The sequence below is a fragment of the Ranitomeya variabilis genome, chromosome 1 (assembly GCF_051348905.1).
Source record: "Ranitomeya variabilis isolate aRanVar5 chromosome 1, aRanVar5.hap1, whole genome shotgun sequence".
Lineage (NCBI taxonomy): Eukaryota > Metazoa > Chordata > Amphibia > Anura > Dendrobatidae > Ranitomeya > Ranitomeya variabilis.
This window is the reverse complement of record NC_135232.1, coordinates 997,014,108-997,035,140: the sequence shown is the minus strand read 5'-3', so window position 1 is coordinate 997,035,140 and position 21,033 is coordinate 997,014,108. Positions and strand designations below refer to the sequence as shown.

General features: G+C 44.2%; 1 protein-coding gene across 1 annotated transcript in view; it reads left to right on the top strand.

The window, feature by feature from the left end:
* The window catches only part of HPF1 (histone PARylation factor 1), a 37,026-nt gene extending 26,580 nt beyond the window's left edge, over positions 1–10,446 (top strand). Inside the window, exons 7-8 of the mRNA XM_077279498.1 lie at positions 8,553–8,725; positions 10,225–10,446. Coding sequence (XP_077135613.1) covers positions 8,553–8,725; positions 10,225–10,356 — 305 coding nt within the window. The 3' untranslated portion in view covers positions 10,357–10,446. The remainder of the gene's footprint in view (positions 1–8,552; positions 8,726–10,224) is intronic.
* The last annotated feature ends 10,587 nt before the right edge of the window (positions 10,447–21,033 follow it).

The window sequence follows — 21,033 nt, the reverse complement described above, 5'->3', positions numbered from 1 at the left end:
AGCACTGCAAAATAACACACGAGTGCTGCTTTAAAATCCCATGGGAGAACTATAACTCCCAGCATGTCCTGCAGATCGTATGACATGCTGGGAGTTATAGTTCACTAAAGGAGTGGCGGAGTGCTTTATTGTGTTTTGGAAAGACTAACCTCTTAATTGTGGCAGCCAGCCTGTGGTGAGGTAAAAGCATCCCATGACTGCACACACAGAGCCCTCCCTCTTGTTGCCTTTCCACAGCACAGGTAATGGAAGCCAGCAGATTCTAGTGTTGGAGTCTGAAGGACCTGTGATGATGTCAAGAAGAGGGAGGGCTCTGTGCTGCCATGTGATGCTCCAGCCCACTTCTGACATCATCACAGGTCCTCCTTGTGCACACTGCACAGCACTCAGCTCCAGCCCAGGAAGATACGCAGCGATCTCCTCTCCCCCGGACCCTGCTGCTGCCTCCTCCTCCTCCCCCGGACACACAGATCTCCCCAGCTGCTGCAGGAATCAGCGCTGAGGAAACCATGTGTGTCCCTGCTTAAGTGCAGTATTCATTTGCTGCTCCCGGCTCACCGCTCAGCTGATAGGTGGACAGGGAGTAGCTAATGAATATTCACTGCACTTAATCATCGGGACCACATGATTTCCCCAGCGCTGATTCCCAGCAGTGGGGACATTTTTCTGCCTCCTGAAGTGGGATAACAGTGCAATCCCACTCACTGCTGCCCCCCTCCCTACATGCTACATCCCTACCATAAGACGCACCCACAGTTTCCTCCCAAATTTGGAGGAAAAAAAATGTCTTATGGTCAGAAAAATACGGTATGTCACACAAAATACTTAATAAATAACATTTCCCACATGTCTACTTTACATCAGCACAATTTTGGAAACAAAATTTTTTGTTAGGGAGTTATAAGGGTTAAAAGTTGACCAGCAATTTCTCGGTTTTGCACTGCGGATTTATCAAATCTGCTGCGGAAAATTCTGCAATGGAATCCGCAGCGTGTGCACAAGCCCTAAGAGTTAAAAGTTGACCAGCAATCTCATTTTTACAACACTTTGGTTTTTTTTTTTGGTTTTTTTTAGGGACCACATCACATTTGAAGTCATTTTGAGGGGTCTATATGATAGAAAATAACCAAGTGTGACACCATTCTAAAAACTGCACCCCCTCAAGGTGCCCAAAACCACATTCAAGAAGTTTATTAACCCTTCAGATGTTTCACAGGAATTTTTTGAATGTTAAAAAAATTAAATGTTCATTTTCTTTTTCTTTTTTTTTTTTATTCGCGCAAAATTTACTTCAGCTCCAATTTTGTTTTATTTTACCAAGGGTAACAGGAGAAAATGGACAACAAAAGTTGTTGTACAACTTGTCCCGAGTACCCCGATACCCCATATGTGGGGGTAAACCACTGTTTGGGCGCATTGCAGAGCTCGGAGGGGAAGGAGCGCCATTTGACTTATATTATTATTATTTAGATAAAGGAATGTATTCATGGGAAATATATATATATATATATATATATATATATATATATATATATATATATATATATATATATATATATATATATATATATATATATATATATATATATATATAATACTTTTTTTTTTTTTCTTTATTTAGGAATATTTATTTTTTTTATTTTCTACACATCTAAGTGTTTGTTTTTTTTTTAACTTTATAACGTTGCCCCAGGGGGGACATCACACTATAGGGTCAGATCGCTGATCTGACACTTTGCAGAGCACTGTGTCAGATCAGCGATCTGAGGTGCCCTACTCCTGGTTTACCAGCGCCTGCTCTGAGCCTTTTTGGAAGTGCATTTGAACAGCAAGGTGGCTTGTTGTTGAAGGGAAATAGAGAGAAAAAAAAATATCTATAAATCTTCAGCATAGCGAGTGTGAGCGAGCTGAGTGTGAGCGAGCTGAGTGTGACCTGAGCGTAAGTGTGGACGGCAGTAAGTGTGACTTGTGATTCAGTGACTTTGGAATCAGGGAGTTTCCAAGGGAGGAATTGCTGTCTGTTTTTAATTAATACTTGTATTTATTTTTTATTTAACGTTTCTGTGTGGTGCAATCCCCATTAGGAAATGTGCTCCACTATTGTTAATGCCATCCAGTGCACATCTTGCCACATGTATGCAGTCCTTGATCAGCCGGTTGAGGGTGCATACTGCTGTGCGAGATGTGAGCACGTTGTGCATTTGGAATCCCAGATTCTGGATCTAAATGTGCAGCTGGCAACACTGAGATCCATAGACAATATGGAGAGGAGTCTTCTGCTCACTGAGCAGACGCTCAATGGGATAGATGAGGAGGGGGATGGTAGGATGGAGCTGCAGGACAGTGAAGTAGGTAGCTGGGTGACATTCAGAAAGCGGGGTAGAGGGAAGAGTGCCAGGGAGGCTAGTCCTGATCTGGCTCACCCCAATAAGTTTGCTAAGTTGGCAGATGAGGGGGGTACCAGTACAGGGGTAGCACTGCTGCAGCCAGGCACGTCCTCTGAAAGCCGGAGGAGTGACTGCTCCAGTAAGGAGGGAAATAGGAGAGCAGGGCAGGCCAGACAGGTGCTGGTAGTGGGGGACTCAATTATTAGGGGAACAGATAGGGCAATCTGTCACAAAGACAGGGATCGTCGAACGGTGTGCTGCCTACCTGGCGCTCGAGTCCAACACATTGCTGATCGGGTGAACAGATTACTGGGAGGGGCTGGTGAGGACCCAGCGGTCATGGTGCACATTGGCACAAATGACAAAGTTAGAGGTAGGTGGAAGGTCCTTAAAGATGATTTCAGGGAATTAGGCTGCAAGCTGAAAGCAAGGACCTCCAACGTGGTATTTTCCGAAATACTGCCTGTACCACGTGCCACGCCAGAGAGGCAACGGGAGATTAGGGAGGTTAATAAGTGGCTCAAGAATTGGTGTAGGAAGGAGGGGTTTGGGTTCCTGCAGAACTGGGCCGACTTCTCAGTTGGCTACAGGCTCTACGCTAGGGACGGGCTGCACCTCAATGGGGAAGGTGCAGCTGTGCTGGGGGAGAAAATGGCTAGAAGGTTGGAGGAGTGTTTAAACTAGGGATTGGGGGGGGGAGGGTATTCATTTTATAGGAGGGGAAGATAGTGCAGATAGAGACCTGGGCACGAATAAGGAAGTTGGGGGTGGCATGGGGGGTGGGGTTAGAACAGTTAGTAATTTAAGAAAGAATAGAGGTACAGAGAGGAACATCAAGTGCATGTATACTAATGCCAGAAGCCTCGCCAACAAAATGGACGAATTAGAACTAATGTTGTTGGAACATAATTATGACATGGTGGGGATATCTGAAACATGGCTGGATGAGAGCCATGACTGGGCTGTTAACTTGCAGGGCTATAGCCTGTTCAGAAATGACCGTACAGATAAGTGAGGGGGTGGGGTGTGTCTGTATGTAAAATCGACCTTAAAACCCATCCTGCGTGATAATATAGGTGAATCTAATGAAAATGTAGAGTCCCTGTGGGTGGAGATAAGGGGAGGGGGAAAAAATAATAAATTACTGATAGGGGTTTGTTATAAATCTCCAAAAATAATGGAAGCAATGGAGAACATTCTCGTAAAGCAAATAGATGAAGCTGCGACTCAGGGAGAAGTCATTATTATGGGGGACTTCAACTACCCTGAAATAGATTGGGGAACAGAAACCTGCAGTTCCAGTAAAGGTAATCGGTTTTTGACAACTGAGAGACAATTACCTTTCACAACTGGTTCAGGACCCAACAAGAAAGGGGGCACTGCTAGACCTAATATTAACCAACAGGCCAGACCGCATATCAAATATAAGGGTTGGGGGTCACTTGGGGAATAGTGATCACAAAATAATAAGTTTTCATGTCTCCTTTAATAAGATGTGTAGTAGAGGGGTGACAAGGACACTAAACTTCAGGAGGGCAAATTTCCAACGGATGAGAGAGGATCTTGGTGCAATTAACTGGGACGATATCCTGAGACCTAAAAATACACAAAGAAAATGGGAGACGTTTATTAGCATCCTGGATAAGACCTGTGCACAGTATATACCGTATGGGAATAAACATACTAGAAATAGGAGGAAACCAATATGGCTAAATAGAGCTGTAAGGGGCGCAATAAGTGACAAAGAAAGCATTTAGAGAATTAAAGGAACTAGGTAGTGAGGAGGCATTAAATACAAAAAATTAAATTCTGTAAAAAGCAAATCAAGGTAGCAAAGATTGAGACAGAGAGACTCATTGCCAGAGAGAATAAAAATAATCCCAAAATATTCTTTAACTACATAAACAGTAAGAAACTAAAAAATGAAAGTGTTGGCCCCCTTAAAAATAGTCTGGGGGAAATGGAGGATGAGGAAAAAGCCAATATGCTAAATTACTTTTTTTCATCAGTATTTACAAAAGAAAATCCCATGGCAGCCAATATGACTAGTGATAAAAATTCCCAATTAAATGTTACCTGCTTAACCCAGCAGGAAGTACGGTGGCGTCTAAAAATCACAAAAATTGACAAATCTCCGGGCCCGGATGGGATACACCCCCGAGTACTGCAGGAATTAAGTACAGTCATTGATAGACCATTATTTTTAATCTTTAAAGAGTCCATAATAACAGGGTCTGTACCACAGGACTGGCGTATAGCAAATGTGGTGCCAATATTCAAAAAGGGGACAAAAACTGAACTCGGAACTTATAGGCCAGTAAGCTTAACCTCTACTGTGGGTAAAATCCTGGAGGGCATCCTAAGGGATGCTATACTGGAGTATCTGAAGAGGAATAACCTCATGACCCAGTATCAGCACGGGTTTACTAGGGACCGTTCATGTCAGACTAATTTGATCAGCTTCTATGAAGAGGCAAGTTCCGGACTGGACCAAGGGAACCCAGTAGATGTAGTGTATATGGACTTTTCAGAAGCTTTTGATACGGTGCCACACAAAAGGTTGATGCATAAAATGAGAATAATGGGGATAGGGGAAAATATGTGCAAGTGGGTTGAGAGCTGGCTCAGGGATAGGAAACAAAGGGTGGTTATTAATGGAGCACACTCGGACTGGGTCGCGGTTAGTAGTGGGGTACCACAGGGGTCAGTATTGGGCCCTCTTCTTTTTAACATATTTATTAATGACCTTGTAGGGGGCATTCAGAGTAGAATTTCAATATTTGCAGATGACACTAAACTCTGCAGGGTAATCAATACAGAGGAGGACAATTTTATATTACAGGATGATTTATGTAAACTAGAAGCTCGGGCTGATAAATGGCAAATGAGCTTTAATGGGGATAAATGTAAGGTCATGCACTTGGGTAGAAATAATAAGATGTATAACTATGTGCTTAATTCTAAAACTCTGGGCAAAACCGTCAATGAAAGACCTGGGTGTATGGGTGGATGACAAACTCATATTCAGTGGCCAGAGTCAGGCAGCTGCTACAAAGGCAAATAAAATAATGGGATGCATTAAAAGAGGCATAGATGCTCATGAGGAGAACATAATTTTATCTCTATACAAGTCACTAGTGCGACCACACTTATATATAGGAGACCAGAACTGTGCACAGTATTCTAAGAAAGACATAGCTGAACTGGAGCGGGTGCAGAGAAGAGCGACCAAGGTTATTAGAGGACTGGGGGGTCTGCAATACCAAGATAGGTTATTACACTTGGGGCTATTTAGTTTGGAAAAACGAAGGCTAAGGGGTGATCTTATGTTAATGTATAAATATGAGGGGACAGTACAAAGAACTTTCTGATGATCTTTTTAATCATAGACCGGTGCCAGGGACAAGGGGGCATCCTCTACGTCTGGAGGAAAGAAGGTTTAAGCATAATAACAGACGCGGATTCTTTACTGTGAGAGCAGTGAGACTATGGAACTCTCTGCCGTATGATGTTGTAATGAGTGATTCATTACTTAAATTTAAGAGGGGACTGGATACCTTTCTTGAAAAGTATAATGTTACAGGGTATATATATTAGATTCCTTGATAAGGCGTTGATCCAGGGAACTAGTCTGATTGCCGTATGTGGGGTCGGGAAGGAATTTTTTTCCCCATGGTGGAGCTTACTCTTACCACATGGGGTTTTTTTGCCTTCCCCTGGATCAACATGTTAGGGCATGTTAGGCTATGGGTTGAACTAGATGGACTTAAAGTCTTCCTTCAACCTTAACCCCTTCACCCCCGGAGCTTTTTCCGTTTTTCCATTTTCGTTTTTCGCTACCCTCCTTCCCAGAGCCATAACTTTTTTATTTTTCCGTCAATTTGGCCATGTGAGGGCTTATTTTTTGCGGGACGAGTTGTACTTTTGAACAACATCATTGGTTTTAGCATGTCGTGTACTAGAAAACGGGAAAAAAATTCCAAGTGCAGTGAAATTGCAAAAAAAGTGCAATCCCACACTTGTTTTTTGCTTGCCTATTTTGCTAGGTTCACTAAATGCTAAAACTGACCTGCCATTATGATTCTCCAGGTCACTACGAGTTTATAGACACCTAACATGACTAGGTTATTTTTCACCTAAGTGGTGAAAAAAAATTCCAAACTTTGCAAAAAACAAAACAAAACAAAATTGCGCCATTTTCCGATACTCGTAGCGTCTCCATTTTTCGTGATCTGGGGTCAGGTGAGGGCTTATTTTTTGCGTGCCGAGCTGGCGTTTTTAATGATAGCATTTTGGTGTAGATACGTTCTTTTGATCGCCCGTTATTGCATTTTAATGCAATGTCGTGGCGACCAAAAAAACGTAAATCTGGCGTTTCGAATTTTTTTCTCATTACGCCATTTAGCGATCAGGTTAATGCTTTTTTTTATTGATAGATCGGGCGATTCTGAACGCGGCGATACCAAATATGTGTAGGTTGGGTTTTTTTTTTATTGATTTATTTTGATTGGGGCGAAAGGGGGGTGATTTAAACTTTTATATTTTTTTTATTTTTTTCACATTTTTAAAAACTTTTTTTTTTTACTTTTGCCATGCTTCTATAGCCTCCATGGGAGGCTAGAAGCAGGCACAGCCCGATCGGCTCTGCTATGCAGCAGTGATCATAAGATCGCTGCTACACAGCAGATTTGCAGGTGTGCTGTGAGCGCCGACCACAGGGGGGCGCTCACAGCCACCGGCAATCAGTAACCATAGAGGTCTCAAGGACCTCTATGGTTACCTTCCTGACACATCGCCGACCCCCGATCATGTGACGGGGGTCGGCGATGCGCTCATATCCGGCCGCACGGCCGGATGCGGTAGTTAAATGCCGCTGTCTGAGTTTGACAGCGGCATTTAACTAGTTAATAGCGGCGGGTGATCGCGATTTCACCCGCCGCTATTGCGCGCACATGTCAGCTGTAAAAAACAGCTGACATGTCGCGACTTTGATGTGCGCTCACCGCCGGAGCGCACATCAAAGCGGGGGTCCCGACATGTGACGTACTATACCGTCACATGTCGGGAAGGGGTTAATAACTATGTAACTATGTAACCTCCCTGCAGGACCCGGATGCAGCCCTGGGCCATTTTGGATCCGGGGCTTGCAGGGAGGAGACGCTCAGTACAAGGTGAGCAACATCGCCTTGTACCGAGGGTCTCAGGGAAGCACGCAGGGAGCCCCCTCCCTGCGCGATGCTTCCCTATGCCGCCGGAACACTGCGATCATGTTTGAGCACAATGTGCCGAGGGTATTCCGTGACCGCTCCTGGCACATAGTGCCGGATGTCAGATGCGATAGTCAGCTGACACCCGGCCGCGCTCCCCCCCCGTGAGCACGGCCGATCGCTATGACATACTACACCATCGGTGGTCACACGGGCCCACCTCGACGGGATAGTACGTCATACGGGTTTAAGGTTGATCCCTATAAGAGAAATGAATATTCGCTGCCAGTGCAGAGAAAATTAATTTCTCTTTAGCAGCAGGCACAGCTGCCGACTCCTGTGACCCGCTGCTCTGCCGCTCCCCCTCCCCTGCCATCTTCTGGGACAATGACTCGTGTATAAGCCAAGCGGGGGCGTTTTCAGCACAAAGTAACGTGGTGAAAAACTCTGCTTATGCATGAGTATATATGGTAACTACTCACTTCTGCCCGTTCCAATGCTAATTTGGTTTCTTAATCCTACCTGTGGGCACTAGCGCTGCCACTCTCCTCATCCTGCGCTCAGACTGATGGGAGGATGCGTGACCTGATGGGACTGCGTGCGTGCAGAGGAGAGTGGTCAGAGTGCTAGTTATGAGGGGGGCTGAGCAGAATGGTGGTGGCATAGTCCCGAGGAGATTGCGTGCCCCCTCTGGCACGTGTGCTATAGGTTTGCTGCCACTGGAGTAGATGAGTGAGAGAAGTGAAGAAGCTAATCGACCCGTTACTGCAGTTACATACTTGGGGTCATGGGATGACCACTCAAAATGGTGAGTGGAGCCAACTTCTAGTTGTGTGCCAAATACATATGGTTAGGATTCGGCAAGCTACCGTAGTTGCCTACAATTTTCACTGGGCTGAACAACCCCTTTATTATAAGGGTTGAATGTAGTGAATAATTTTATTTTTATTGCTTAAAGGAAACCTAAAGAAGATTTGTAAAGCCATAGTAGAAGCCTCTGATGATGAGAAGCGAATGAAAGCTTTTGCTCCCATTCAGGAAATGATCACGTTTGTTCAGTTTGCAAATGATGAGTGCGATTACGGTATGGGGTACGAGCTGGGAATCGACCTGTTTTGTTATGGATCACATGTAAGTAAGCAAACTCAACACAATTTGATACTAAGCTAAATGGCTGAGGAGCAATGTGTGCCAAAAATCTGTTTAATGTGCTTTGCACCACATTGTGTTTGTTATATAGTAGTGATGAGCGAGTATACTCGTTGCTTCGGTGGTCTCCGAGTATTTGTGAGTGCTTGGAGATTGTTTTCTCACCACAGCTGCATAATTTGAATAGCCTGAATACATGTGGGGATTCCCTAACAACCAGGCAACCCCCACATGTACTCAGGCTGGCTAGCAGCCATAAATCATGCAGCTGCATCAAAAAAACTAAGTCTCCAAGCAGTCACAAATACTCTGAGATCACCCTAGCATGCTCGAGAAAACCCGAGCAACGAGTACACTCGCTCATCAGTAATTAGGAGGCATTGCCTGATATATGAAAATGTTGGCACAATTTTCTGGCACAAAGTAAGCCAGCTAATCAGTGGTATTAACTAGAGATGAGCGATTGTTCGGAAAATGATCGCCAAATCCTAATTTGGCATATTCGTACTATGTTCATGCCGATTGTATGTTTGGGGGGAGTATGGAGGGGGCACTAACTGGAGGGGAGTAGGGAGGGGCCAATTCATGGCCGGACTGTGCCTGTCGCCGATTGGTTGCGCCCAGCCAACCGCAACAAATCAGCAACGCACGATTTCTGTGACAGAGAAACAAACAGACGGAAGTGGACCTTAGACAGACATATAATAAAATATCTATCTCTGTTTGTAACTGAAATCCCGCGTTGCTGATTGGTCGTGCCCGGCCTCGACCAATCAGCGTTTATAAATAAACTATATGCATATACTAGAACGAGGATAACATGGTGGACAGTGTGTGAGGGAGAGAATAAAAATTTTCCCGTTTATCATATGGTAAAATAAATGGCGTATCTGAAGACTAAGTCATCCTGTAGAAAACAAGCTGTCATACAGCGATGGATGACTTCTAAGAGTCAAAACTTTATTAAAGACAGGAGAAAAAAAAAATGGCAGTGTCCAATGGGTTAAAACATAAATGTAAGCACCAATGTTTATACGAATACTAGATGGTGACCTGATTCTAACGCATCGGGTATCTACTATATAATCGTCTAATTTTGTCTGTAACGGAAATCCCATGTCGCTGATTGGTCTCGCCAGCTGCCCGCGACAATCAGTGACAGGCGCAGTCCGGCTGCGAATTGGCGTGGGATTTGAACCACGCTTCGCTGATTGGCCGTGACCAATCAGTGATATTGGCGCGGGATTAAAACACCGCTTCACTGATAATGTATATATTTTACCTGGAAAATCCTGTGTATTCATTGCATTATTCTTAAATCTTCATACATAAACTACATACATATTCTGGAATCCCCGATGCGTTAGAATCGGGCCACCATCTAGTAGAATATAATAAGCAGTGATGGGCTGTTACTACTTTATTACCACGATGGGAGTGCTGGTTTCAAAACCTCATTTTCTTCTGCTTTTGTTTTTCAGTACTTTCACAAAGTTGCTGGCCAACTTTTGCCCCTTGCATACAAGCTTCTGAAACGGGATTTATTTGCAGAAATAATTGAATCTCACCTGGCAAACCGAAGTAAAGAGAATGTCAACCGTCTAGCCACATAATGCATGAGAACACCGAGAACAAATATGCAACATTAATTGTGATCTGAATTATGCTATAAAATAGTTTTGTAATAAAATTGTCACCTTGTGTCTGAAGTCTGTAAGTGTAATGATTCGGTGACATTCTGACCTGAGAAAGAAGTGTACTGCTGCGCTTACTACTTACAAGATGACCTTGACTGAAAATTTAGGAATGTAAAAACTATTTTTTATTTTTTTTTTTGCAGCCAAATTAAAAATGAATAGCATTTGCAATAACCTGCGGTCTGACCATTTTGTACATGGGATGGCAGACCCTTTTCTACAGGTTACACCCGGATTGCATACGATCTATACAGATTACAAGCCATCCCAGTCTATTGGAAGCCGGAAAGGGTAAGTATCAGAGTAATTATGAGACGGGCCAGTGAGGCTAGATAAATGGGCCACAGCATCTTCAAAGCAGCAGGTCTTCAGTATAGCAAAAGTGGTTTAAGGAAGAACAGTGGTGGCAGGGTCTTAGTTGCCCAAGGCTTATTAATATGTAACTGGTGAAGCCCAACTGGCAACTCACTGCTAATGTCTTAGTACCAAAGGACACCTTCAGAAATTTCTTGATGGGTTAGAAGTGTCCTAGCTGCACAACATTTAGCCTAGTGATGAAACCACCTTAAAAACTGAGCCATATAGTTTTTCTTGTACTTGCTATATGCTGGATGTGAGGTCTGCGTGACCTGGTTGCTTCTGTTCTTGATCTCATTTATCAGCACAAGACTGGTGCTTCAGTGGCATGTAAAAATGTGGGCATCCCTAGTCAAACTTACTGCTGTGAACAATTACCGTAAGTAAGTTGATCTCTAAAAGGCCTAAAGTTGACATGTCTCCTTTTGTATTTTGGCCAAAAATATAGACATTTTAAAAATTAAAAAAGGGAAAATGGACCAATGCAAAAGTTTGGGCACTCTGTATTTTTAGTACCTAGTAACGCCGCCGCCGCCCCCCCCTTTTTTTTTTTTCTTCAAATTCTGCATTTATATCCCCCTAATGTGTGTTGTCTTCCTCTCTACAGTCTTTTCTCTGCCCTCCCTTAGCATTTATGTTCTTTCTCCCTTCTATACCCCTACTTCCAATCATCTCATCTGCAATTTCTAACATTAAGGAACGGGAGAGCTGACAAATTTGCCAGCATTAGCAGAGCAACACGCTATACTCTGATAGATCTAAATGTCATGATATTTATAAAAAAGATTTAGTAAGTTGCGTATGTTTGAGTTTAGGAAGAAAATACCATACAAATTGATGCAAAAATGACCATGGACTTCAACACATGCTGCTCTAAAAATCCTAGGAGTTAATTACTTATTTTTCTGGATGCTGCAAAGAAAGGTTACTCAGACAAGAAAAATTAGGTCATCAAAAGAAACTGTTCTGTAGGAAGTCTTGATTTAGAATGTACGGTAAATCTGTTTCCCCTTTCTCTTACTAGCAGCACATACTATATATCTGGTATATTCAGCCCCTGCAGGATGAGTGCAAATGTCGTCATTTTTCTACTCTGAAATATTTTCGACAAGACAATTTACAAATATTCAGCATAAAATGCTAAAAATAATCATTTTTTTTTTAAATGTGGAGTACGACAAAATTTGTCTATTACTCTGTCCTTTAACTCCTTTCTGTTCCATGTCGTATTATTGTCATAATGCTGCATAAACGTTGAATATGGCCCCATAAGATATTTGCCCCATATAGTGCTGCACAAATGTTGAATATGGCCCCATAAGATGCTCCATAAAGATATTTGCCCCATATGCTGTTGCTGCGATTAAAAAAAAAAAAAAAAAAAAAAGACATACCTCTCGTCGCTCAGGCCCCCGGCACTTGCAATTCTCACCGATGCCGCTGTGTCTTCCACGTCCCCTGCACTAACATTCAGGCAGAGGATGCGGACTAACAACGTCATCGCTCCCTCTGACCTGAGCGTCACTGCATAACACATCATAACAGAACCAGACCCCAATCATAAGACAACAAAACATTCACTCCTAATCTAGGAACTTTCCAATATTTATGGACACAACTATTTATCACTCTCCCATAATGAAAGTTCTGTATTGTGTATAAAATATGTGATTCTTCAGAATTTGCTTTAGTCTGTGCCTGATGAAGAGACTGGAGTAGTCTGGAAAGCTTGCAATTTATTACCAGCTTTTTAGTTAGCCATTAAAAGGTATCAACCACTGAGGACTCTCAATTCTAAATATTTTTTTTATCTATTGTCTAACACGGAACCAAGATATATATCTTTCCTGTACAGAGGAATGGGAATAGATACGAGAATCTCCTGTTGCTTTTAATAAACATGACACGGAGAAGGTTCTGGACCTGTGGGAGCGTGAATAACGGGAAATGGCCGTCGTCCTGTCTGTCTTTCCTGCACTTGTCCTGCCCGTATCACCTTGTCCATGAAACTCGTTGAGAAAGGACTAAGGATATTTATCACAAACATCTGCAGTGTTGCTGCTATTTTTCTTCTCAATGGGACTTTTTCCATGTGTTTTCTTCAGCAAGCACCTTCAACAGTGTGATCATATCACTGCAACGTGTCCATGATTCAGAGTCCACCCTGTGATACCTGTGAGTAAAGTGCGCTTCCAAGTGCCATTCGTATTTTCTTGGTTTTGGATGTCACAGAGAAGGTCTCAACCGTTTTTAGTTAAGAGTTTATAGGACCCCCAAAGTATTGTATAGAATGCGACTAACGGATGACTGTCATCCGCTTTGCAGGGGCCCTGAGTTACATGTTATGAGCATGACTGGTGGAGCTGGGGGGGTTGGAAGATTAATAGCAGAAGTGTTAAATACTCAAATCACATTTGGTGCAAAAACCTGTGCGTTAGGATTGACAAGCAAGGTGGGAGGATCTCCCCAGGCGAAGTTAGCTATTGCTAAAATACTCTACCCGACTAGAAGATCTAAAGCCACACACTGACTGGCAACCAAACCTCTCATGACAGCACCACCTTAGAGAGGGAATCTGCCCTTCACGAACAGGAAATCTAGAGAATAAAAGCGGCGCCTCTCCACCACCTCGGTTGGTTTAATATTCTTTACAGGGGAACTTCTTAGAAGGGTTGGTGCACCTGAAGATAGATGATGGAAGAATTTGATCCTTTCCCAGGCCTGACGGGCTGCCTTGGGCAGCGGTCCCCTCTCTTCCTCGGCCAGTGCAGGGTCCCTGTCAGCACCATAGTGGGTCCAGGGGACTTAAGCTTGTGTGCGGGCGCACATGAGCGGCATTCCTCGGGCAGTGATGGCCAGCTCTGGTGGGTTTGATATGTGTGCATGTCAGGAGGCACACTGGATAATGCAACGCAGGAGCCAAGTGACCCGGATCTTCCGGGATGTACCGGACGAGACCTGTAGGAGCTGGCAGTAGCGCAGGTCCTGCATTTAGGTGCGGAAAGTCCACCGGGTGAGCGCTTCCATGCTCCAGCTGTCCTCTCCAGGAAGGATGGAGCTACACACCGAGCAGCAGCATGTGCAGCCATAGCCTGATGGGAAGCCCCAGAAGATGATGGAGCAGCCGTGTCAGTGAGAAACTGAGTACTGCAAAGATTAGCAGGTCCAGTCAACGGACCTCTGGTAAAATGGACTATTCTTCAGCCTCTGTGGAGATGTGTCCTCCTTATTCCAGTACCATTTGATTGCCTCATAGTTGTAAGTGAACTTTGTGAAAGTTCACTTGGTAATGAGGTTTCTTTTGTTACCTGTCAATTATTGTCCGTGAAAAATGTATGTCAAATCTGAACACAAGGAGTGTCCGCTTTCTCAGGTGCTTAAATTTGGCTTCAGGTATGTAAGCTGGGGCCCTATACCTCTAGGCTAAAGCATGACTGGGCTTCAGAGTTTAACACAGCAGAACATGTTTATCTTTTTTTTGTGTGTGTAGTTGTCGTCCAGTCTATTTACTCCATCCATAAGATGGCACATGGTGTTTATACAGTACATGGTGTCTGTGAAAGTCTGCTCTCCAGCTGCGCCTCATTAGTTGGCCCCTTCAGGTGGGGCTAGTCTGAGAATTGAGGTTTATCACTCAAAGTGAAGGTTTATCCTTAATTCAGATGGCTTACTCTTTTAAATGAATGTCAGAGTTTGGGCTGGAGTCATACAGGCAAACAAGGCATTAGTTTGTTGGAAAATGTGGATGAATGAGTGGACAAGATCCAGTCCTGGCTATGGCAACCCAGGAGAGCAGAGCACCCACTGCAGCAATAGCCCAACTCATGTTCCAGTCATTAACTAGGATCCTGACGCCTCCATCCTGGTGGATCTATTAGGCATGACAGCTCTGTGTAACACATAGCACACTGTCCTGCGCATCATCTCCCGGAAGCACAATGCTGCTGACACTGTGGGCGTATGCAGACTTCTATCTGCAGGACTCGCTTTAAAAAAAAAAAAAAAAAAAAGTGCTTCATTGTGTCTGGTTGTCTCAGTACCGCATAACGCTACTTCATGGTGCCGCTGTGTCTCATAGCGCCTTATAGTGCCTCTGTGCCTAATAACGCCTCATGTGCCTTGAGGCCTCTTACTGCCTCATTGTAAAAGTACAGATTACATAACTAGTTAATGCATGACAAGACCAAGTTCAGCAACTGATCACTTTAAGGCAAGGTTACCAAATTCAGGGGCTATTAGTATGAGACAGAGGGTGACAGTATTCCTGACTGATGATCAGCTGACTCCGTGAAATGCCTGTTGAACCAGTATTTAATATCTTGGGAAAGGCAGGTACCTCTAAGGGTATGTTTCCACGTTCAGGAAACGCTGCGTTTTTGACGCTGTTTTTCCGCAGCGTCAAAAACGCAGCGTCCAGATGTTACAGCATAGTGGATGGGATTTCATGAAATCCAGACTCCACTATGCGTTAAAAAACGCATGCGTTTTTGCCGCGAAAACGCATGCGTGGTGCATTTTTTTGAAACGCAGCATGTTGCTACTATGAGCAAAACACGCAGGTACACCGCAGGTGACCTGCCAGTGACCTCAGGTGCAGTTTTGGTCAGGATTTTACCTGCATAAAATCCTGACCAAAGCCTGAAGCAAAACTGAACGTGGAAACATACCCTAAGGGTATGTGCACACGTAGAATGGTCCACTGCGGATTTTTCCGCAGCAGATTTGATAAATCCGCATCGTGTGCACAGAGCCTAAGAGCTTCCCTAGTTTTTCACTCTCAAAGGCAGAAGACATTAGGTAGTGTTTATACTCTGTTTAGCTCCAAGACACATCCAGTCTGCTCTACTTTCCAGCAGGCTGACAGGTGAATACCTAGCCTGCTCATGTGCATAGCTCCCCAGGTGCCCTAATCAAAACTTGTTGAGCTAGTGATGAGCAAATATACTCATTGCTCGGGTTTTCCCGAGCACGCTCGGGTGATCTACGGGTGTTTGTTAGTGTTCGGAGATTAAGTTCTCATCGCCTCAGCTGAATGATTTACAGCTAGTAGCCAGCCTAAGTACATGTGGGGGTTGCTAGGGAATCCCAACATGTAATCAAGCTGGCTAATAGCTGTAAATCATTCAGCTGCCGCTATGAAAACTTAATCTCCGAACACTAACAAATACTTGGAGGTCCACCCGATTGTGCTCAGGAAAACCCGAGCAAGAGTACACTCGCTCATCACTATGTTGAGCCAAGATTTAACCCATGCTCACCTGGAGTTGCTACAACCTGAAGGGCCTGTAAAGATTCCTGAGAGTTAGATTATTTAAAATGGAGTCTATTAGATCAACTATGTAAACCTCTGGTTTCATCTCTATATGGCAGTCTAGGAGTTAAAAGTATGTGTACGATCATGTTCCAATTAACATGAAATGCCCAAATTCCAGAGGGCAGTTCTCAGCATAAAATGAGAAATCAGGCTTTCAGCATTTTCCTTCAGTTTTCAAAGGGCACTTAAAGCTTTAGGGAGATTATAGTAGTAATGGCAAGTCTCCCTATGTAAAGAAAAATCATTGATGATACCTTACCTCGACGATTTCCGGATTATGGGCAGATGTATCAAGCGCTGCAGAACTCAGTTGGCAGAGCTGGAGTTGGGGACAACTTTGACAGGGTTAGGTTGTCTAGTTAAAAAAAATTGTTTAGATTAGAACCTAAGAGTGCAGGTCTTCCCATACACTCTGAGTCAAAGTTGTCTCCCAGAGGAGAAGGTGTCCTGCTAAGTGTCGTAAGTGTCAAAATTAATAAGCAGTCGGGCCACAACTCTAAGGAAGGCAATATTGCGGTTAGAAACTCTGATCTCTAGCATTGCAGTAGTAGCATAGTCACAGATAAACACACGGTTATTGCAATAAAAGATCATGTTCCTCTAACCTAAAGAAGCTTTAGGCTGTATATAACAAGGCTACCTTCATCTATCTATACAAGGTCACCATGTAAAGGTCTTGTCATACAACAGGATAACTACCTTACATAAACCATTAGGGGGAACTCTGCCAAGATCCTTAATGACACACACTGCTCAGATTTTTCAGGTGGAAGAGTCTCACTCTCACCTTTTATTTTTAACAGCACCTCATATAAAGGGGGAAGAGAATTGCAAGCAGACCATTGTGAACTGCATACACTTGAAACTGTCCAACATGCATTTAATAAGCATGGAATTTGAAAAGTGAACTTTGGATCTAGATCTATTTCCAATCCAGTGCTTATGACTATCGATCCTTCATTTGAATCAATGTATTCAATGTCTTTACACTAAAGACTATCATCCTGGTGGCCCTGACTTCGGCATGGCGAGTTGGTGACATTCTAGCTTTGTCGGTTAATCCATTGTTTACACAGATCCGTGAAGATAGGGTAGTTCAGGAAGGAGCCTAAGTGGCTTCTAAAGGCCCCGTCTCACTAAGCGATTTACCAACGATCACGACCAGCGATATGACCTGGCCGTGATCGTTGGTAAGTCGCTGTGTGGTCGCTGGGGAGCTGTCACACAGACAGCTCTCTCCAGCGACCAACGATCAGGGGAACGACTTCGGCATCGTTGAAACTGTCTTCAACGATGCCGAAGTCCCCCTGCAGCACCCGGGTAACCAGGGTAAACATCGGGTTACTAAGCGCAGGGCCGCGCTTAGTAACCCGATGTTTACCCTGGTTACCAAAAAAAACAAACAGTACATACTCGCCTTTCGGTGTCCAGGTCCCTTGCCGTCTGCTTCCTGCTCTGACTGAGCCGCCGTACAGTGAGAGCAGAGCGCAGCAGTGACGTCACCGCTGTGCTCTCACTCCTCACTGTACGGCCGGCAGTCAGTGAGAGCAGGAAGCAGACGGCAAGGGACCTGGACACCGAAAGGCGAGTATGTACTGTTTTTTTTTTTTGGTAACCAGGGTAAACATCGGGTTACTAAGCGCGGCCCTGCGCTTAGTAACCCGATGTTTACCCTGGTTACCAGTGAAGACATCGCTGGATCGGTGTCACACACACCGATTCAGCGATGTCAGCGGGGCCTCAACGACCAAAAAAAGGTCCAGGCCATTCCGACACGACCAGCGATCTCGCAGCAGGGGCCTGATCGCTGGTACGTGTCACACATAGCGAGATCGCTATGGAGGTCGCTGTTGCGTCACAAAACTTGTGACTCAGCAGCGATCTCGCTAGCGATCTCGCTATGTGAGACGGGGCCTTTAGTTCCTTAAAAGTTGGGAGATTGGGCACCTTTCTTTCGGTGCTAATATGGGGAATCCAAGGGACGTATAATACAAAAGCAGATGTCCCCATCAAGCAATATATAAGGTTGCGATTTTCACCTTGCACGTTCTATAGACGCTATAGGCGTGATCTGAGATAGCAATAATCTTCTGCTGACCTTTCCTTAAGGAGATGGGTTCTATAGATGTTGGTCCCACCCTAAATTTAAAGTTCCTCTGTAAATCTGTCTGGTGGTTTGGTCATGGGGGATAGAAAAACACAAAATTACTTAGCGGCTTTTGTGGTGTTGGATTTACGCAGTGGGTAGAAGAAAAAAAACAAAGTTCTTTTTATTGTGTATATTACTATTATGTGGTGTCCTCTCATGCTCTGAGATGGTGGTGGAGAGGCGCCGCCTTTTTATTCTGTAGGTTTCCTGTCCTTGAAGGGCAGATCCCCTCTCCCAGGTGGTGCTGTTGTCATAGCTTCAGGAAAATCACATTACCGGTAAGTAATTTAGTGTATCTTAATGGGAAAAAAAAAGGTTGATATCTAGAGGGGGACAGTTGGTAAATTTGGTGAAGTATGGGGAGACTGGATTAGCTGCGCAGCTGCGGTTTCAGAGGAGCTGGCTAGAGAGGTTTTATTTAAATTTACTGATCCTGTAAATTATGATTAGCACCTGTCTGGGTGTAGGATAATGCATTTGTCTAATTGCCTAATAGAAACACCTATTTGAGAATGGGTCTGGTTTTATTATAATGCACGCTGTGGAAGAGAGGGGATGTTAGTTCTGGGTTTGTGAAGGGGAGAACTGTATGGTGGTTATTTGAATGAATAATTGGATTATATAGGTGTCGGGGTGATCTCCTAAGGTGAGACCTTTTGTGATTGCCTGTTCCTGACCAAAATATGAGCCAAGTGCGCACATAAAGAAAGAGACACCAGAGTCGGATGTATGCTCTTTCCTCGGCGAAGGCTAGCACACATCTGAACTTTAGTCTTACAACAAAGAATCGTGTAACAAGCAGGAAGAGGGGGTTGTACAACTTCAGAACAACTATGGTGTCAGTCTATGACAGGTCGATGCCAACTCCACTCCATATATGGTATTTAATCCAATGTCCAGTGTTCAATGACTGATCACATTCAAAAAATTCCTTCCAGGGTGTTGCTCCAGGAAATAGACGTCATCTTGCCACATTACATCTGAGCTGGCTTTTGTAAGTGTTCTGTCTTCATACACGTTGATACCGTGTGTGATCCGACATACAGCATAAACCACTTCTGTCTCCCAAATAAGCAGACTGTTCTCTGTAGTCTAACTTGTTTATTGGTAAACATGAGCGCGGTAAAACTATATGATTTGGGTAAGTATTGGGCAAATAACAGCACAACTGATACTTATAACTAGCAGGGAAAGCCTACAGGATGATGCAACTTCTACATGTAACTACATACAGTAACTTGAAACGAACCCCTGTCCTTGGTTAGAAAGGGCAGAACACTCCCCGCTTGGCATCAACCGATGCCACACACAGCTCTTTTGGCGAAAACAGTAAGACAAGTTCTGCAACTGGTCTGAGGAATTAAACGAACGAGGGCACGAACAAGCAAATTCCAAGTTGAGAACCTGTGGAAAAGGTGGAATTTGAGGTGATTGTCTTTAGTCACCGTACGTAGAACGGATACCTGAGGGCGGATTTCCTCATCTGCCTCTGGATCTACCAGTTCAAAGATGTTTGACTTGTCCATGTATGGCGTCGAACGGTATAAGAATGTAGGGCCAGTAAACCAGGTCAAGTCCTTAAGGTGACTTGCTTCAACGGATCTGGTTGCGTGGTCCGCAGGATTGTGGTTTGTGGACACATAGTGGCAGCGTTTAGGTTCGGTGGATCTCCTGATCCTTAGCACCCGATTGCTGACAGACATAAAAGCGACGAGTTTCATTGCCAATGTACCCCAACACTACCTTGCTGTCCGTGTAGAACTCGACTTCCTTGACCTCCAGGTCCATCTCTGTCGAGATAAGCTCAGCTAACTCTACTGCTAGCACAGCTGCACAGAGTTCCAGTCTGGGTACTGTGTGTTCACGGAGTGGGGCCAGTTTTGTCCGGCTCATAACAAGCCTTACGTGGCATTGTTCATTGATGTCGGTAGTTTTCAAATACGCCACTGCTGCAATTGCTTTGGTTGAAGCATCGCAGAAGATACAAAGCCTTTGCATCTTGATTTCTGTTGAAGGCACAGAAGCATATGGTCGTGCCACGTAGAGACGACAGGGCTTCTAAAGAGTTCTTCCATCTCACCCACAAGTCTCTTTTCTCGCTGGGAAGCGGATCATCTCAATTGGACGTCTCTTGGGTGAAGTCTCTCATCATTTTACCTTGGATAGTTACAGGGGTTACAAATCCCAAAGGATCGTACAAGCTGTTTACCACGGACAGGACGCCTCTACGCGTGAAGGGTTTCTCTTCTTCGCTGATCTGGAAGGTGAATACATCCTTTTTCAAATCCCAGAGTAAACCCAGGCTCCGCTGCATGGGAAGGGAGTCCGTGCTTAAATCCAAGTCTTTTAAATCGGTTGAGTAATCTTGAGAGGGAAAGGCTGCCATTAGTTTTTGGCTGTTGGAAGCAATTTTGTGCAACCTCAAACTTGATGAAGCGAGCATTTCTTGTGCCCTTTTCAGGAGACTGACTGCCGACTCATCTGTGGATGTGGATTTCAGGCAATCATCTACGTAGAAATCCTTTTCTACAAACAATCTTACATCCGATCCATACTTTGCTTCACCCTCTCTGGCTGAATGTCTGAGGCCATAGACAGCGACAGCAGGGGAGGGGCTGTTCCCAAAGATGTGTACCTTCATACGATATTCCACGATGTCCTTGTAGGGGTCATTATCGCGGTACCAGAAAAACCTCAAGTAGTTTTTCTTCTTTAACAAGGAAGCAGTGAAACATCTGTTGTATGTCAGCCATAAATGCTACTGCATCTTTGC